The 19,761-nt window shown below is 40.0% G+C and overlaps 1 protein-coding gene across 12 annotated transcripts in view; it reads left to right on the top strand.

The window, feature by feature from the left end:
• Positions 1-19,761, top strand: part of DTNA (dystrobrevin alpha) — a 223,494-nt gene that overhangs the window by 143,031 nt on the left and 60,702 nt on the right. For 11 of the 12 annotated variants that reach the window (XM_084849615.1, XM_084849612.1, XM_084849616.1 and 8 more), the window contains exons 6-10: positions 707-861; positions 2,789-2,894; positions 3,395-3,561; positions 5,192-5,316; positions 14,654-14,734. In XM_084849615.1, coding sequence (XP_084705741.1) covers positions 707-861; positions 2,789-2,894; positions 3,395-3,561; positions 5,192-5,316; positions 14,654-14,734 — 634 coding nt within the window. Of the gene's footprint in view, positions 1-706; positions 862-2,788; positions 2,895-3,394; positions 3,562-5,191; positions 5,317-14,653; positions 14,735-17,329; positions 17,420-19,761 lie in introns of all 12 variants that reach the window. The other variant, XM_084849617.1, reaches the window with a different exon arrangement.

The following is a 19,761-nucleotide window of genomic DNA, read 5'->3' as shown; positions in this document are numbered from 1 at the left end:
ATTAGTACCTACTAAAACGTCACAAACTAGTGAGCTAGCTTTTATGTTCCTCAGAAATCTTCTTAAGGTTGGATGTTAAAGAATAGAAGATGGGGTAGGGAGAGAAAAATATATTCCGGGGTATATAGGAAAAAAAGCCAAGAGTGAAAGAATTATGCAGAGTGACAGTGCAATCCTACTCATATCTACTCAGAAGTAAGTCTCACTGATTTCAATGGGACATACTCCCAAGTAAGCGAGTATAGGATGGAACCCTTAATTAGGTTAAACATGACTTGGTGCAAAATAGACTTAGAATTGGACCAAACGATACTAGGAGAAAGAAACACTGCTAGATACTCTCCCTTTGGAAATATTAAAATGAGCAGACCTGGGCTTTTTGCCATGTCCAGGGCAACTCTTGCTCTCCCCACTAATTTGTTTAACATCCTGCCTAAAGATTTCTGGGGAACTTGAATGCTTGCTTGCTAACTACTTTTAGGATTATCCAACTCTAGATAGGTAGGTAGATAGGAGAGTTAGAGCCAATGTTAGTCCTACTTAGAGTAGATCCATTGAAATGAATGGGACTTAAGTTAGACTTGCATTGGATGCCACCCAATATCTAAAGTAATTAGTTCAGCTCAAACCCTGTTAGATTTGAAACTCATGGCTTGTATAAAAAAAAAATTCTATTTTCCCCATCTTTCTTTTTTTATTCTGTCAGATATCTTCTCAATGATTTCAGACACCAGCGGTATAATGGTTTATGGAAGATATGACATGTTTCTGCGAGAAGTCCTTAAACTGCCCACTGCAGTCTTCGAAGGTCCTTCTTTTGGTTATACGGAGCAGTCAGCAAAATCCTGTTTTTCTCAACAGGTAGATAAACAGGCATCGTTCAACACCTTCTTTTCATCCATCCCGTAATGACATTTAGTTCCAACATTTGATGGCATTTTAATTTATTTTTAAATTAAATATTGGATACTTTTGCAATTGCAAACCAGAAGAGAACTGCATTCATATTGGCTTTCTGTTAAGGGCAAGCCAGATGTACCATGCGAGATATGTAAACAGTCTCCCAATGTGTGTTTTAAAAAAAACTAAAATGTAGCCAAGGGGTGCTGCAAATTTGATCAGAGCAGCAGTAGGGGTCCTTGTGTCTTTTTCCCTGTGAGGGAGAAAAACAGCTCTGGGAGGGTGATTCTGATCAGAAAAACTGCTGGTAGGAAAAGAATTAAGTGTTCCTACTCCCAGTGGAGGCTGGTGGCTCCATGTCAGTGGGGCGGTGAATCAGCTTCCATCAGAACCAGTCAGAACTCTAAAGAAGCACCTTGGATAGCTCCTTTAGAGTTCTGAATGAAACCCGGAGCGGATTCACTGCCCCACTGACATCGGAGCCACCAGCCTCCACTGCGTACCCCTTGCTGCTGCTCCAAGCAAATTGGCATCTCCATGCAGCTACATTTTAGTAAAAAACAACAACAACCAAATCACCACTTTTTAAAAAAACTTGTGGGAAACTGCTTCCACAGCATGTCTAGTCTGGCCCTGAGACATCTTAGTTTCCCACTGCTCTTACATAAATATGGTTTATGATATCAAGGAATTTAGATACAAAGGCAAATGGGACTTCTGACACATTATCAGATTCAGAGAGGCCACAGCATTATCTTTATAGAGGTGACCAGTACTTGGGGCTTGAGTTTCTCAAGCCTTTGGCACTCAGAACCCTTCCCCTAAATTCTCTACCTTTTGAGCCACCTCCTTTATGACCTGATTTCAGCATCTACCATTTGTTCCCCATATGAGCATGCAGAGACAGTGGAGCCTGGTGGTTCCTATTTCAGTGGTGCAGTGAATCTACCCTGGTTTCAGTCAGAGTCAGTCAGAACTCTAAAGGAGCTGTCTAAAGTGCTGAACCCTGCCCCACAATGGGTTCAGCACCTTGGATAGCTCATTTAGAGTTCTGACTGAAACCCAAGGCAGGTTCAATGTCCCACTGAAATAGGAGCCACCAGCTTCCACTGTGGAGAGATCTCCTTACACAGAGAAATAAAATAGCATACCCCTAAACTTCTCCTTAAACCATGGAGAGGGCCAGGCTTATTAGGACAAAGCAGCAGCTCTTCTTGAGCTCCCTTCTTCCCAAATAATATACCCCACAAGTGCAAAGGAGGTCAGAGAGGGTGCTCTGCCAAGGGCCATTCAACTCAGTTGTTGATGGGGGTGGGGGGATATTGCCATGATACGCCAAGAGGCAGCTCGTAGTGTTGTGATAACATAATGGAAGCTTAGTTACTAAACGTTTTATTCTGTTAGGCTAGGATAACTTTTTTGTTCTGTTTGTAAACCTGTGTGAACTTTAAAGCTGCCTTATATTCAATCAGACCGTTGGTCCATCTAGTCTAATACTGTCTCCTCCTAACTGACAATAGCTTTCCAGGTTACGGAGTGTTCTTTTGTAGCTGTGCTACTTGAGATCCCTTGTAAGTGCAAAATATGTGTTTACCATTGAGCTATGGGCACTGAATATAGTTGAAACACTAGTGCTGATTGGACTGCTGGATTTTATACTTCCCTAAAACAATATCACCAATCTGTAAAACCCAATGTAAGTGTAATTCTTATAGCTGAAGTATAATTCATATAAGCAGTATAATTCTTTCATAAGCTGAAGGTTTAAGATATAATTTATCGGCTTCATTTTTTCACCCACATGCATGTGTTTTCCCCCCTGAGAAAAGTAAAATCTCCTTTTTTAAGTTATCATACTGAATTGTTTCTACTTTGTTCATACAAACAGAAAAAAGTCACACTGAATGCTTTCTTGGATACTCTTATGTCTGATCCTCCACCACAGTGTCTGGTCTGGTTACCGCTTCTGCATCGACTGGCAAATGTTGAGAATGGTATGTAGTTAAAGCATGAGTGGCAACTAGAATAACAATGTGGGTCACAATAATTATATCTTTTTAATAAAAGTTATAGCCACCTTGTCATTGAAAAAAAGAGTGGCTTATTCACTCTAGGCCCTGTTGCTATGTTTCTGATTTTTTAAAGTGCAATCTTTTGTGAGCCTGCGGTGTGATTGCAGTGAGCTTAGGCATGCCTAATTCTACATGGGAATGGGCTGTAAGTTATAAATGGTGTAACTCTAATAATGTTTCACCGCTCCCAAAATCTTACCATGCTACAAGAGGTTTTCTCTTACACAGTAGCAGATGACTCTTTGTCTTGGGAGAAAATTGTGAAGCTTTTACACTTACATTTCAGACAATTTAAGAGTAAAATTTGATGTTGAAAATCACCCCACACAAAGGGACGTTTCCAAGACCTGCTAGTGGCTCCAGTTTTAATGCTGGTAGTGATTATTTCTTTTGTTTTGTTCGTAAATTTATCTCCCCTGTAGTCTTCCACCCTGTTGAGTGTTCCTACTGTCATAGCGAGAGCATGATGGGATTCCGCTATCGATGCCAGCAGTGTCACAATTACCAGCTCTGTCAAGATTGCTTCTGGAGGGGACATGCCAGTGGTTCCCATAGCAACCAGCACCAAATGAAAGAATACACGTCATGGGTAAGGGAAGGTTCATGAATTGCTGCAGACTGTTTGAACTCCACCAGTCAGAGAGAGAAACCCCCAAGGATGGGAATTGGAACTGACCGAATTGTTTCCCTTAAAACCACATATAGGAAACTAACTTTGCCAGTTAGCTAAGCGTCTCTGTAATGGAGAAGGCTCAGTTGTGGTCCATGTTCCCAGTCAGTTCTGAGATGAAAAATGGGAAGAACTGAACAGTGTGGCTATCCTCAGTGTGGATTTGAGCAGTCCAACATGTTAATACTATACTGGATGTCAGGACAGCTGCAGGCGGGTCTTGGAATATAAAACTATTTCCACAGTAAGTTGTTCATTTTTGTAGGACATAGTCAAATATGTTGGCTTTTTTCTCATGTTCTCTGCTTGATGTGATAATAGATCTATATCTAAAAAGAACTGTGTCATATAAATGGAGACAAGATCTAAAAAGAACTATGAAAGATACTGATGTACCATTCAGTTCTTTATTAAATATGTTAGTATGACATCAATACAAATGTAGACATGTTATATATTCAACAATTCTGTGAGGTAATACCTAACACTATGAACTTTGTTTTCCACTCATCTGAAACATATATGAGCTTGTCCTGTTTTCCACAAGGAAATCAAATTATATCAGTGATCTAGTGGATGGCCAGCACAAGCCACAACTAAGTTGATCCAAATTTGTTGGATATAAGCTGATATATGATGTAAATCTGTGCACTTTTTCTTAGCAACAAATTCCATTAAATTGGTTAGACTTACTTTCAACCATTTGTCCAAAAACTGCAGGTTAATTAGACTGTGGATTAGGCTGTGAGAGAGAGTAGATTTTCAAAATGGAGCCTTGTTGCCTCTGGGTTTCACAACCTGAGATAATCTCAGCTGCATTGTTAGAAAAGAGTGAAGTGCAATAAGGACACTGAATGCAAATGAAACTATTTTAGTACAAACAGTATTGCATATGAAAGTTGATGCCTCTGATGTTGTATTCACATGGAATAGACAAACATTGAGGACAGGAAAACTGTGACTGCTAGATTAGCAATGCCAGTTAGTAGATCATTCAGTAGTTCTGATTCCAGTAATGGCCTCTAAAGTCTCACTTCTTGGAAATGGATGTTGGACTGTAGGATATAGGGTGTTTGAATGAAGGCCAATTCACAGATCACCAAAAAAAATATGTGCACACATCTTTTCCTAACGGTTCTATGGTAGACATGGATTTTTTGCTCGCTCCCAGATCTGACTTTGTCATTAACAGCTATTCTGTTGTTGTTGTTATTGTTGTTTTCACTGGGATTCTCACAGTGGAGGATACATGGTTCCCTTGCACCCTGCTCCACTCTTCTTGCTTTGGGGAGAGATGAAAGATGAACTTAGAGATTCTGCATACATTTAAATGCAGGATCTCCCCTGACCCTGTGAGGTTAATCCCTCTTTAAAGATATTTAACAGAATTAAGAGGGTGCAACTCAACAGGTGATACAGTGGGGCCTTGTGGGTGAAAGGTATGTCAATAACTAGTAGAGCACTGTTTTGTTTCCCATACTTCTGTGGTAGCAACAACAGTTTAAACCTCACCTGTCCAAATTACCTTTACCTTCCTTGTTCCTCCCAGAAATCACCTGCTAAGAAGCTAACTAATGCACTTAGCAAGTCTTTAAGCTGTGCTTCCAGCCGTGAACCTTTGCACCCAATGTTCCCTGACCAGCCTGAAAAACCTCTAAACTTGGCTCATATTGTGTAAGTATCTGTGTGCTCTGAAGATAATAGCCTTTGTTCTAGATGAACCTGGTTTGAGGGCAAGAGGAAGACCTCTTCATAATTATCTATGAACTGTTTTATGGGAGGTTTCAAGAAATAATGCTACTTATTCAGCTGTCCAATTGCGGTGTGAATTTACTCATGCATACTCACCTTTACATTACTGAAATGTCAAGCGGGACATGTGGAAACTAAAGTAAATTTTAAACAAGTTTTTTTTAAAAAGTAAATGCTTGAATTAAATTACAGACATGGAGGGCGCAACCCTATGGGGATATAGACAGCTGCCTCCAAACTCAGAGGTGACTGCCTGTCCAATGCAGGGCAGGAGAAGCGCAGAGGGGATCGTCCGCTCTGCACTTCAGCCACCCTGCATTTGCAGCTAGACAGCCGATTTTGGCTGTCTAGCCGCAGAAAGATGGAGTGGGGGAAGCTGCTGCCGGACGACACATAGGATGTGTCGTACCTGTATTTCTGCCTTCCCCACCCCAGAATGCCCCATTTTCGCTGCTCTGCGCTCCTCTTCTGAGTGCAGGCCCAGGGCCGCTCCGAGCTGCCTGCGAGGCAGCGCAGGAAGTGGGGAAGGTCAGTTCCCCGGGAACTGACGTATCCTACGGCCGTCTAGCCGCTGACTAGCAGCCATAGGATTGCTCCTTTAAAAAATTACATAAGCTTCATATTCTCACATTCTGGAATGATTACTCTAAATTTCAGTTTAGAAAGTCCTAAATTTAGCAGGAGGCAAGAGCTTAATTTGAGTCAGCTCTATTTTGACCAGTAAAACTGTTAAATATCTAAAAAAATAAAGCAAGTTAACAATGCAGTCCTATACACATCTACTCATAAGTAAGTCCCATTGAGTTCAGTTGGATATACTCCCTATATAAAATACTATATATGTATAGGATTTTAGCCTAAAAAAAACTAACTTTATTTATCCAACATTAAGTATTTTTCAAATTATTCATCTAACCATTCTGGCTATCTTTACATTTAGGTTGTCTAAAGGATATAATTCAGCTCATACAAAGTGGCTGAAATACAAAGTGGAATTAAGGTTATGAATTACAAAATGCAATAGCCTGTGCTAAATCCTAAAAAGACAAATGGCAGTTTTGTAACTGTCCAGTTCTTCATGTTGGGAAGTGTTTAGTGAGAATTCCCTTTTTAAACAATGCACCCAAATGCCCAAGTATAAAAAGGAGTCTATGGGGGAGGCAAAAGAAGGAAATGCCAACAACCACACATATAGAATTCCAAATAAAACCCAAAAGTCAATCTAACTTAGCTATATGTTACATACTACCTACTTGAATAGGGTCTTAGGTTCCAGAACATCTGCAGAGCTCATTGTAGAGAGGATGGTCTGAGAGAGAGCATCTTGGCCTCTAGTTAGATTGTATAAAGAAGGCTCTAGAAGAGAGAGGGAGCTCTTACACTTATGGGAATCTGAATTCAGTAAAAGCTGGCCCCTTAGCAGAGACTGATGGTTGTTTTATTGAGTCATCCGATAGCCTCCCTTTCTGATGTCAGTGGTTTAGCTAGCAAATCAGAAAATTACTTAGTAGCTGGACCCACCTTCTTAATGACACCCAGCCGTTTGAACCAGTTAGTCTATTCTAAGAAAAGAGCTTAAATTTTGGAATATATATTGGAGAATAAAAAGGTCACATAAGACTATTCAGGCATCCCACATGGTGCCAGCTTACCAGACACTCTATAGGGCACTGTTGAGCTACAGTAGAATATAGGGGGTTTTCACAGGTGCTCCATGTGCAGGACAGGGGTTTTAAGGGCACTTCCAGATATCTGCTTTCTGGGAGGATAGCGGTTTGTGAAAGGTGACTGGCATACTAATTCAGCATGTCAGATAATGGAATGCTAGAGACTAACTGCAGCAATTCCCATTCTAATTGCTGCTGTTTCAGGTGTGCAAGTAGGATTGTGTAGGGGCAGGGGAAGGAGAGTGGGTAGGAACTTCCCCAGAAATTGTAGCTCCGAACGGTACACCGTATTTCACTTCTGTATGGAGATATAGTCCATACAGAAGCTGATGTCTGGAAATGCCTTAAGGCAGCCTTCCATTACCTCATACCCTTCAGATGCTTTGGACTACAACTTCCATCATCCCTGACCTTTGGCCAGTTGCAGGGCACTAGGTTGGAGAAGGCTGGCAAGGTATACGCAGAGCAGCTGGCTGCTACTGCTACTTTGAAATCTCTGCATTGTTTTGCTGACAATTATCAAAAACTGGACAGTGTAGAAGCAGATCTACACTCAAGAACATTGTCCACAATATAGAGGTTCTCCAGGCTTGCCAAAGTGGTCCACATATGTATTAAGAACTAGAGGTGCCAGCCAATTTCTTAGGTTTAGAGAAGAACTTTGGGGGGTCAAAAACCTACCCCAAAAGGAGAGACGAATTTTACAAGCCCTTAACTTGCTCAGAAATCTAGCTATCATAGTCTGCTACACCCTGTCATTTACTCTGGGCAAAGAGGCAGTAGGGGTTGTTTTGTAGAGTGGGGGAGGGTGGCAGAAATGGGTGACATTCTTTCCAAGTCTTTAGACTGGCTTGGGATTTTTCTGGAAGTTTTTCTTGGAAACCTGGAAAAATCCTGAGCCAGTCCCAGGAGTGCCTATTCAGAACTAAAAGTAAAAAGCACAGGTGTTGGCCCATTAGAAAAAAAGCCTAGGTGTAACTCTCCCCCCTACCGCCACCCCCCCAAAACACCTTTTATCAACTAAAGCATTTCAGGCAATTCAGGTGGTAAACTTTTGTCTGGGTGTACCACTTCAGACTGCATGTGGGGACTCGCATAACAGAATGCGTCTCCATACAAAACATTCTATTCACATAGAAAGCTAGCATGTCAGGGCAAAGGCCTGGCTCGAACGCTTCTCTCGTAATATACACTGGGCAGTATCCAAAGCTATCCCCACTCTGGCGGAACACTGCTAGTGTAACGGGAAGCTAGCAACTCCTGAAGCAATTGGAAACAAGTGGGAGCCTTCGTTTCTGGAATGGGGCAGGTCAGCAGAACTCACAGGAGGGAGCTCCAGTGATCTGATTCATTCCAGAAACTAATGTTTCCGCTTGTTTCCAGGGTTGCTTTAGGAAGCGTTAGCGGTTGGTCCAACGGGTGCAGCAGAATGAACAGAGGTACAGTGGCAGTGTTGGATTCTGTGTGCAGGTAACTTTTTTTGTAATCCAGCGTATCAGGAAGGCAGCAGATTAGGGGAGGCTAAATGGGTTTTTTACAGTAACCACTTTTCACATTATGTAAATAGCTTAAAGTAGTTCTTATCTTCCTTACAGAGATTTATTTTTATGTTCTATGAGTAGTGTCCAATATTAATCCTATGTAGAGTAGACCCACTGAAATGAATGGGACAAGTCCCATTCATTTCAAAGGGTCTACTCAACATAGGACTAACATTGGATACTACCAATGTTTCATTTACCTAATATCAAAACTTTTTCTACATGTGGCTGATCGTTCTGTGTTTACACTTGTCACTGTTGCATGTGTGATGTAGTAAACGCAAGGAATATTATATTCCATAATGACTGGCCATGGTTGGCTGCACTGCTGGAAGTCACTTAGCCTGCTTTGGCATGAAGAAGCTCGCACAAATATTAAATACTGTGCTATAGTTACTTATTTCTAAAGAAATAAGCTGTTGTTTTGAGGCTGATTAATATAGTGCAGTAATAAAAAGGAAGTCTGTGATGAAAATTTTAGTAGAAGCTATGTTGAAGAGCTGAAGTGTGCTATAACCTTAAGTGCTTTTCAAAACAGCATCTTACTTGAGAATTCTACTTTGAAAATAAATTTTCCCTGCTAAGAATATTAGTTTGAAATGCTGGACCTCAGTTCATCTGGTTTCTTGGAAGTATAAACAAAACAAAATAAAGAGCTGACTACTTAAGCAGAAGCAAGCTATTGAAAAGTTGAAAAGGCCAAGGGAGTCAGACAGCTGAACTCAAAAGCAAATGATTTTGTGAATCATTTTGTGAATTTTGTGACCTGGGGGACTGCAGTGGAAGGGGAACTCACCTCCACCAGCAGTTTCCTTTCTGCTGGCAGAAGGACACTGTTGGATTCAAGCCTTAATCAATTTCCTCCGCTGCCCCCCACCCCCAATCCCCAGTGCTGCCAGCACAGTTACCTCCCCATGTTATGAAAAAGAGCTTTTGTTTTAGTATATATCCACATGAAAAAAATCCGAGAAGGAGAAAGAATAAAGGTGAAATTAAAGTGGACCATGAAATTCTTCTGTGCATTATCTAGAATCTGGGATAAATCCAGTCAAAAGGCTTCTGTCTACATCTTCTTTACCTATGCCTTTATATGGGGGGCAATGACCCCAATCCTCTAAAGTTAGTTGTTATCATACCTCATTAAAATCATGAAGAAATTATTTATGACTGATTCAAGTCCCATTGTTTCAATGGCATGTGCAGTCTCATTTTATTTATGTTTACTTGTTGGATATAGTGTGCAGAGAATTACAGTCTTAATCACAACTAATTTTAGCTGGATTAGAGCCAATATGTTTCAGTTGTTGTTCAGTACAAGAAAACATACTGGTGATGAGCAGTGAAAGGTAATTAAGCATTATTTTTTGTATTTTTATCAGATGAACGATCTGGTCTTTTCTAATCCTAGGGCAGTTGCTCCTTCCTTAAGCGCAACTCCATGTGCCTAGGAATGACAGTGTGACTATTTGCTAGTTTATTTTCACTTTACCTTTTAGAGAAATTGAAAGCAAATTTGAATATAATGATACAGAAATAAAAATGCACAAGTTGTAGAGAGAGCATCATATACAATGCAGCTGACTTAAATTAGCAAAGGGGAACAGGTATGCTATATGAAGTCTTTGAGAATATCTTCTTACTAGAGTGATTTTTATTCTTAAAGTAATGGAAGATAAACTGTATCATGAGAAACAGCTCTAGGCGGGCATCCAAGCAAAGGGGTATTTACAACCAGTTTTAATGGTAGACTTCATGTAAGCAAAGTCCTCTTTCCCCTGCAGCAATCACTTTAGTCAGGACAACAATCTTTTGTAGAGCTATGCCCGCATATGCACTGGCATCATACACTGGGTTAAACATGATGTTTACCAGTGCAAGTGCCTCTACCAGCATAAGTGGGTGCAAAGTGGTAAATATTATGTTCAAACATTGTTAAATTCCATTTAATAAATGCAGTAAGCAATCAACATAAGTTTAACTCCCTGTTTTACACCAATGTAATATGATAGTGCAAACCCTAAGAGAACAATTACCTCTCTGGCTTGGAGATGAATTCCCCTGGTAATCTGTATTCTTATATTTCACACCTTTTATGCTAATATTAAAACCTTCAGTGAACTTCTGGCTTGTTATTTTCATATTGAAACATACAGTAATTCCTTTTAGGTACGGAGCTAGATTATGCTTTAAATACTATAGCTGTCAGAGAGGCTACAAAGTGCTCTTCAGATTTTATTAATTACTTCATGGTTATCTGAGAACTACATCATTCCAAGTATATTTTCAATAACAGTTTCCATTGATAGCCAACCAAAATGTTTTAAATGTTAACATTTTGTTTATTTATATTTGTTATATCATATATTATGGCTGGAATTCAAGATGCTACTTTAGGCAGAGCCAAGGGCTTGTGCACATCTAGTCGGGATGGGTGTGGAGTTTAAATTTTTTTTCTTTGAATGACAGACTGCCATGGGATTTCACAAACTGCTGTTGAAACTCAACAGAGTTTCCAGTGCAGTTCACTGTACCGCATAACTCCATGGAGAATTAAAGGATGCTTGCCTTAGGTACATGGGGAAAGGGCTGTTCAAGGAACACAAGGCTAAGGCCTCATGGAGAGGGGCAATGGCTCAGTGGTGGAGCACCTGCTTTGCATGCAGAAGGTCCCAGGTTCTATCTCTGGCATCTCTAGGTAGGGCTAGGAAAGATTCCTGCCTGAATCCCTGGAGAGCTGCCAGTCAGTGTTGACAATACTGAGCTAGATGGACCAATGATCTGACTCAAATATAAGGCAGCTTTCTGTGTTCCTGGTCATCTGGAACTGGTTCAATAGTTCTTGAGATCCTGGCCCTTGTGTATCATTGCCTGTTACAGATTCATCATGAAACTTTTCTACATTCATGCATCAACCTCCAGTTCCTAAATATTTTGTAACAAATATTGGAGGCTTTGTATTCAAATCCAGAATTAGCAAAAGGGCATCTATTGTTAAATACCCAGCTATTTAAAACCAATTATCAGATTGCATATGTATGTTTCAAATTCTATGCTATACCATCTGAATTTGAAGAAGGTGAATATTGTGACTGGTAGCATTAAAGAAATATTAGCAACCTCTAAATTGGTTACCATTCAGTTTTCTTGATATAAGGATCAACTAGCAATTATGACAAAATATAACAACTGTTCTGATCTTATAGAGATAGAGTTGAATAACTCTAGATGCATAACTAGTGATGTTAACACACAACAGGGCTACTTGGCAGCCATGACTGTTTGCCTGTAAGAACAGAATATTAACTGCAATAGGTAGAATTTCCCTTCCACCTTCGGCACTTTTTTAAAGAAATAAAGAATTTCATCTTAATTAATTACGTTTTTATTTCCTTTTTGGCTGCAAAAGAGATACTTGGTAAGTAAAGTATTATCCTTTAATATAGTTTTGAGATGGGAAAACAAATCTTATAATGATTGGATAATTGATCGTAAGAAGACCATTAGAGCTGGCTGGAAATCTCATAAGATTCGTTGAATGTACGTTATATGTACTGATTTCATTTTTCAAGGGTTTTTTCCTTCCTTCAGCCTTCCCTTGAAGTCTCTAGAACAGCCTTCTCCAACCTGGTCCAACAATCCATATAGTGTTGGATTGTATTATTCCCAGCTAGCATCCCAGTTGCAGTCCCAATACCTCTCAAGGGCACTAGGTTGGGGGAGGCTGCTCTAGAAGATCCTGTTATCTAAAGAATAGGGATCAGAGCATCCAGATTCAGATTGGGAACTCTACCCTACTTAGCTAGCTGCTGAGAATACAGGGGCCAAGCATAAAGAAAAGACAACAATCCAGGAGATTCTAGGGGTGGGTAGGCTGGTCTGAGTTGCAAGCCCATTACCACAAGGAGAATATTGAAGCTAAATTGTGCTTGAGGAAGTTTATACAAACTTATTTCCCTCTATCTATCTTTGTATATATATCAGGGGCGGGCAACTTGTGGCCCTCTGGATGTTTTGGCCTACAACTCGCATTAACCCTAGACAGTGGTGAGGTATGATAGAGTTGTAGGCCAAAACATCTGGAGGGCCACAAGTCCCCTCCCCCAATCTATATGGAAGGTTCAGATCTGCTCAGAGTTAATGGAGCCAATCAGAAGCAGTTTTAGAACAGAACCAACAACGTTCTGAACAGTTTGCTGCTGGCCATGGCCCTCCTCGAGAACAAAGGAAGAGCAAGTTCATGTATGCAAACTTTAGGATACGTAGGTTGAGAGACAGAAAGAAATGTGACAAGGTTTCTCAAGAACTGCAAGAGATTCTTAGTTCCTGCTGCCATTTCCTATTCACAGATAGGAGGGTGTGATAGCTAACTTTTTCCTCGCACAGCTGGCTTTTGCACACCTGGCAGAGCTGCACTGTATACAGAAATCTGTTTCTAGATCTGTAGAAACAGATTCTAGAATGCATGTTGCATTCTCTGGAACAGGGCCTTTGATGGTACATTGTTACAATATAAATGTTCAGGATTGAGATGCAACTCCGTGTAAGGCCCAAGAAAAACAATACCTGAGTATGTCTGCTCACCCCAACTTTTCTGGTATTGTTTAATGAGAGGTCATATGGAAGGGCATGGTTGCTTTCCACCTTAATGTTGCCCCATTGGTATGGAAAATAACCACTTCAGTCAGTCTTTGTGAACTGAACTTCAAAAATGCCATCCTGACATTATTAAAGTCAGTGGCAAAATCTTTAACATTTGTGGACTAGGTTTCTAGCAACATTCCCAGTACCTTCATATTGTCCTATGGATAATTTCTAAACTGTGTCTGTGTTGGCTGAGTAAATTAATGCTTGGGAATTAGCAACCCTGCATAAAAGGGTTTTCTGCTGTGCATGTGGTCTCTTTAGATGTTTATTTGCTATATAAAAGGATCCAAGGTTCCTCACTAGCATAAGAAATGTAGCACAACTCAGATTTGTGAATACTTATTACTGAGCAGCACTCTTTTAAAGAATACAAATTAAGGATAAATTTTTCACAAAGCTCCTGTTGCATGTGTCTTAGCCCTGTGTGATGCTTGTATATTACTATTTTCCCTTTGCTGCTACTTGAATAAAACACCTTACAGCTAAAAGAAAAACTGACTGCTTAAGAGAAACATATATTACCAGTGTGCTTATTCAATACAGTAAAGTGGTTTATGTGGGTTCTTTCCATTTGTAGTCCTTGGTAGGCTGATGATTCATATTAACTAGCACCCATGTAATGGCTGCTTGAAATTCAAATTGTGTGAATACTCTCAATGTGGAACTATTCGTGTGAGTCCTTCACCAAGTAGATTCCCTGATTTTCAACATGGCAGACTTACTATCAGTGCAATCCTATGCACATGTACTTGGACATAAGTCTCATGGAGGTCAGTGGGACTTACTTCCAGGTAAGTATATAGGACTGCAATCGTAAGGGATCATTTGCTGTGACACAGTGAAAATTTAAGGTCCTGTGTGGTGACCTGTTAATATGAAGGGCTCCCTACACAGCAGCTTCCATAGTTCAAAGGGGCCTTGGGTTCAAAGGGGCCACCACATGGCCATCTGAATTGGCCCTGGTAAGTTGAACCATTTGAGATAGATCTTCGGTTTTCAAAAAGAAGACAATGTTCCTTTAAAACAATTAGAGCATGTAAGTCCAACACAGTGATGTGTACAAACACTATAAAGGTGATTAAAATAATTCTGTACTCATTCTATTTTATTAAGCATTGCTGTGCGGTTTGTGAAGACATAGCACAGTCAAATTATTTTACTGAAGCAAGAAAATGGGTCAAGCAAATTGCACACAGCATATGTCAGTACATAAAAAGGATGTCTTCCTATCACTCAGTCCTGTTGTTTGATGTAAAAAATTGAGATTTAGCATTTTTAACTGTAGTAGTGGAGTACAAAAACAAGATTCTGCAGTAGACTGGTAATGTTTGCATGTGTTGAAATTCTGTATTTAATGCTATATTACATACAAACCACATATTCTTAGTCACTGTGTCTTCTTTCAAGGCCTCCTAGACCAGTCACCAGCATGAATGATACATTGTTCTCCCACTCTGTTCCCTCAGGAAGTCCTTTCACAAACAGAAGGTGAGTATTTCTCCTGATTTCTTTTCAGACAGAGTACTTCAATACCTGTTTTTATTTTGTATTTTAATCTCAAACTTCACAGTGAAAACAATACTAGAAAACAGCGTGGAAATGCCCTAGATCTTTTTTTGGCTTGATCTTTTTCATTGTTTAAAGGGAAAAATAACATTTATTTATTTATTTATTTATTCATTTCATTTATATCCGACTTTTCTTCCACCATGGAACTCAAGGCAGCATACATAGGGTTCCTAAGTGCTCTTCCAACCAGGTACTGACCAGATCCAGACCTGCTTTGCTTCAACAGGTTTGCTGCATCGTGTGCCTTCAAACCATGCCCTTTGGGTTCTGCGATGCATCTGAGTAAAAATATAGGCCCATTTCAGGTGTAACGTTTTCACTCCAATGAACTATGGTTGTTGGAGAAGGAACAAGTAATGAGCTTGAGCAAACCCTCCTCTTCCCTTCATCCTACTTTCACATGCCTGCCTTAAGTGTAGACCTCCTGCTTTGTTAAACCACAGTTTCCTGTGACATCAAAGCCTGGAAACTAGTTTAAATTCTCCTTGTAAACCAGCACTGCAAACCATGGTTTGATCCTGTTTGCAATCCTGGTTTGTAGGGAGCACTTAAACCAGTTCGGACAACACAGGAAACTGAGTTAACAAATCTTGAAGTCTATTCTGAAGTCGAGTGACAGGAGGAGGAGGAGGAAGGAACAGTGCTTAAGCTCATTGCTTGTTTCCACTCAAACAAAGCATGGTTGTTTGGACCAAGAACGTTACATCTGGGCTATAGAGTTGCTTGTTTAGGTGCATTTAAAAAAAAATCTTCTAGTGACCCAGAACTAGGGATGCTTGATTAATTTGAACTTGGCAAATTCCAGTACAAATTGATCTGTTCACAGTTCCCAGACTAATGTGCAGATTGGAATGTACCTATCCATTTGATTTCTCACGTTTTCCAAGCGTTGCAGTTGAAGTTCTCAGTTTAAAAAAAAAAATCGAAATATGTTTAAAATGCGTATCTTGAGAGAAAATACATTTAAAAATACATATTTAAATACACATTTAAATGTGATTTTTGTGCAGTTTTTAACAAAAGAAGGCATAGAGTAATGCAGAAATGGGACGGACTTATGAGGGAATACATAAGAAAGAGACATGGACCAGAAATAGAGTGATCCATCCCTATTCAGAACCAACCTAAATCAGCTGTGGCCATCGGGGCTAATAGTCTGAATTGCTTGGGAAGCATGTCCACACTATGCAGCATGTCAGGATGCAGCCCATAGCATCATAAGGATACATTGGAAAGTATCGCTAGGAGCGGACAGTAAATATGTAAACACCAAGAAGCAGGTGAGGGCACAGCTATAGTCAACTAGAGATGGAGTACAGAATTGAGACAGTGTCACCTCACATTATTTTGATGCCACTTTATTAGTTTGCCATTTCAACAGACCATTGCCAAGCATTCATACAAACATAAAAAGCCCAAAGGTGTAGCTAGTCCAGCAGTTACCAGCTGAATGCTTCTGGGGAGCTTACAAGTACAGCATGAAAGCAACAGTCCTCCTGTTTACCCCCAGCATCTAGTATCCAGAGGTACAGAACCTCTATGCAGGTTCAATTTCGCTAATATAGCAAGTAGTCACTGATAGACCTGTCCTCCACTAATTTGCCTAATTCTGTTTGAAAGCCATGTAAGCTACTGTCCATGAAAACATAAAAAGTTCAGCCGCCCTTATCCCTCATCAGGGCTTATTCCTTGATTTTTGCCTCCAGGATAAATGCTTAGGGACGATGTTGTGAGTAGCATGCACTTTAAATCTGATTGCAAAGAATATTGTGAGCCATTTCTGTGAAACAGTTACCATGCCCAGAACCGCACTATTTGCACAGCACTATATCCTTGGTTGTGTGTGTGACACTTGTTTCACACAAGAAAGCTTACTACTTTAAGCAACGTTTAAAAAAAAATGCGCGCACACACACACAGCCATAGTTAATGTTCAGTGGGTCTTACTTGCTTATCTAAATGCATCTTTTAAACATATGCTGAGAATAAGCAGGGGAAAATGTTTTCCTTTCTTCATTGTTTTAAATACTGTAAAGGAGAAATGTTTGGCATAGCTGATGTTTGGAATGCAAATGTTAGTTGTATTCCATGTTCAGTTACTATGAACTGGGCATGGATGACATCACAACTTCCTAAATCCAGGGAAGAAGTTCTCATAATTATCTGGATGTTGAGGCTCCGCCTAGATCCACACTTTTTTTTTTATATTGACAGTAAAGTTTTGCTGTGCAATGTCTAGTGTCAACTGTGATGACTTACAGAGGTCACTTGTCTACTTTTTTAATGTTATGTTTGTTTCCCTCTCCCAGTGACATCTCAGTGAAGTAACTTGTAAACTGGTCTAATCATTTTTACATCCAGACTTTATTAACCTGAATCACATTTTTACATTTTGTGAGTATAGGCAGTATTCTCTCTGCAGTGGGTGTGAACTGAATTCACACCAAACATATCCCTGTTTATGTTTACATTTGCACAAACTGTTAATGAGGCTTCATTGTTTGAATTATTTAGGTTACTTGAGAGTATAAATGTAGCCAGTCCTGTGGCTGATGAGCATTCTGTTATAAAGCTGTATGTAAATCAGCTTCACGACAATTCACGGTCAGTATAAGAGCACTAAATCACTAATTGATGTAGTTCTGTAGCTTGTACACTAACATCAGTACATTAATATAATTAGCCATTCCACAGAATTACTAATGATGGAGGGGTGAGGTTTGGGGTTTGTTTTTAATTGGTTTTCCCCCCCTAAAAGTAGGGGACTTTTTGTTTTAAGGAGATTTCAGATGAATTTCATACTGGGCTTGGAACTTGCCTCTTTCATTTGGCATTTTGCACAAGACAGGTATTTAAATGCACTACCTGCATCTGCAGGTGTTTTACACTTAGGCCTACTGACCCATGAATTTTAATTTTAGTGCATTTCCCTCAAAACACAGAACAGGAAATACTGCTCAAAAGGGAGCCTTGCACTGAAAAACATAAATAGTTGGGCCTGATAGAGGCAGAGCAATCCACAGAGGGATGCAGGGACATAATCCAATGGGATGTTTACACCCCTGCCAATTCTCTTGTGCCCCACAGATTCTGTTCCACAAATGGTTGGTCGCACTGATTCCATTGCACAAGCAGGACACACGCTTGTGCGACAGAGATTAAATGCTTCCCAGAGGAAGCCCCAAAATGAGTGGAAACAGTCATTTCTGGATTCGGACAGGTCAGCAGAGGTCCCTTATGTGAGCTCTGCTGCCTGCCCTGTTCCAGAAATGAGCATTTTTGCTCATTTCCGGTTGCCCCTGGAAGTGCTATATGTCTGTTCTGCAAGGGGTCGACACCCCTTGCAGATGGGAATTTGTGGGGCGCAAGAGAATCGGCGGGAGTGCAACTGTCCTGTTGGCTTCTGCCCCAGGTTTCCACATACGGATGAGGTTTACATAGCACACATAAACCAGCAACTGACAGTTAATAGCCAACTGACACTTAAAGGGCTACTGAGGGTTAAATTAGATAGGTTAAATTAGATTAGATTCAAACACACTTTAATAGTGTGTTTGAATCTTGTGCTTGGAATTCCCCATGTCCTTTTCTTTACAAAAGCAGCTACAGGGGCTTCAATCCAGATTAGAACCATGAAGGGAGAAGGATTTAACCCTTTCCCCTCACACCATTGGCCTGCTGAAAATCATACATATGTACCCATGTACACACCAGCTGCTATTTTCCCTTAAAGGTGCTATTTGTAAAGAGACATCAAAATAAACATTTAAGTAGAATGTTATTGTGCAGAAGTCTTATTTCAACATGACTGATAGAATCTGATATCTATCTGAGCAGACATCATTCAGATTATTAAAACAGTCCTGTGTGTTCCTTCTTTTTTGTGACCCTGACTTAGGAAGGGGATAGCAGAATAATGTAGTGGCATCACTTGTACTACAGTACTAGTCCTTTTATTATAGTAGTTATGGATATCTTGCACTTAAGTGTGAAATATCTGTGTAAATGAAGCACTTTAAATATCACTTGAGTTCATTGCACGCTGCATATCCTGTTGTTTGTCCACTGTGGATAACATTAAGCAAGCATGCTTCATTATATTTGGGTGGGATCAATACCCTTTTCTGACAATAATTTTCCATCCAGTTTGATGAAATCTAATAACGACGACCCTGCTTTTCTCTGTTGCTTTACTTTCTGTTGTTCTTTTCTCTATGGAATTCCAACTGTGTAGGACTGCTTCATACATGCAGCAGTGATGCTTAAATGCTCTCCACACAAATATACTGATGCTTGCACTTGCCCCTATTTGAAAGGTGACGTTAAAACATGAACTGCAAGTTCTTCATATCCTACTTGTGGGCTTCCCAGGAGCATCTGGCCAGCCATTGTTGGATAAAAGATATTGGACTGGATGGACTTATTAGGCTGACCCAATCATATAGTTGCATATAGTTATATGCAATTGCAATAGTGTTGTAATCACATCCCTTTTTGGTGTAATCATGAGATACTGCATGTGTGAATCATACCTATCTTGAATCAGATTTTTCACATTTCATTATATCAAGGCTACAATCCTATACTGACCTACCTAGGAGTAAGTGCCATTGAACATTTGTGTAGACATCTATAGGACTGTGTTGTAAATCAGTCAAGAGAGCACTGTCACAAGTGATATCCAAAACCTTTTTATCACTCATCTACATTTGTGAAGGACAATGATGTATATTGCACTGTAAATTGATTTTAAAATGGATCAGGGACACTAAATATAAATGTGAAAGTTAAATGTTTGGGCTGTTTTGGTTATATGTGAATAAATACAATCTTGAACAGAAACAGAAGTGCCAATACTGAAAATGAAACACCTGGGCTCTGTTAGAGTATGACATTTGATCTAAAGGCTCAGACATTTGAACCAGAAAGACTCTGCTGGGGAGTGA

The sequence above is a fragment of the Heloderma suspectum genome, chromosome 4 (genome assembly GCF_057233095.1).
Source record: "Heloderma suspectum isolate Gila_16-S chromosome 4, 16-S_ref, whole genome shotgun sequence".
Lineage (NCBI taxonomy): Eukaryota > Metazoa > Chordata > Lepidosauria > Squamata > Helodermatidae > Heloderma > Heloderma suspectum.
Note: the sequence above shows the minus strand (reverse complement) of the source record. Positions and strands in the feature narration are given on the sequence as shown.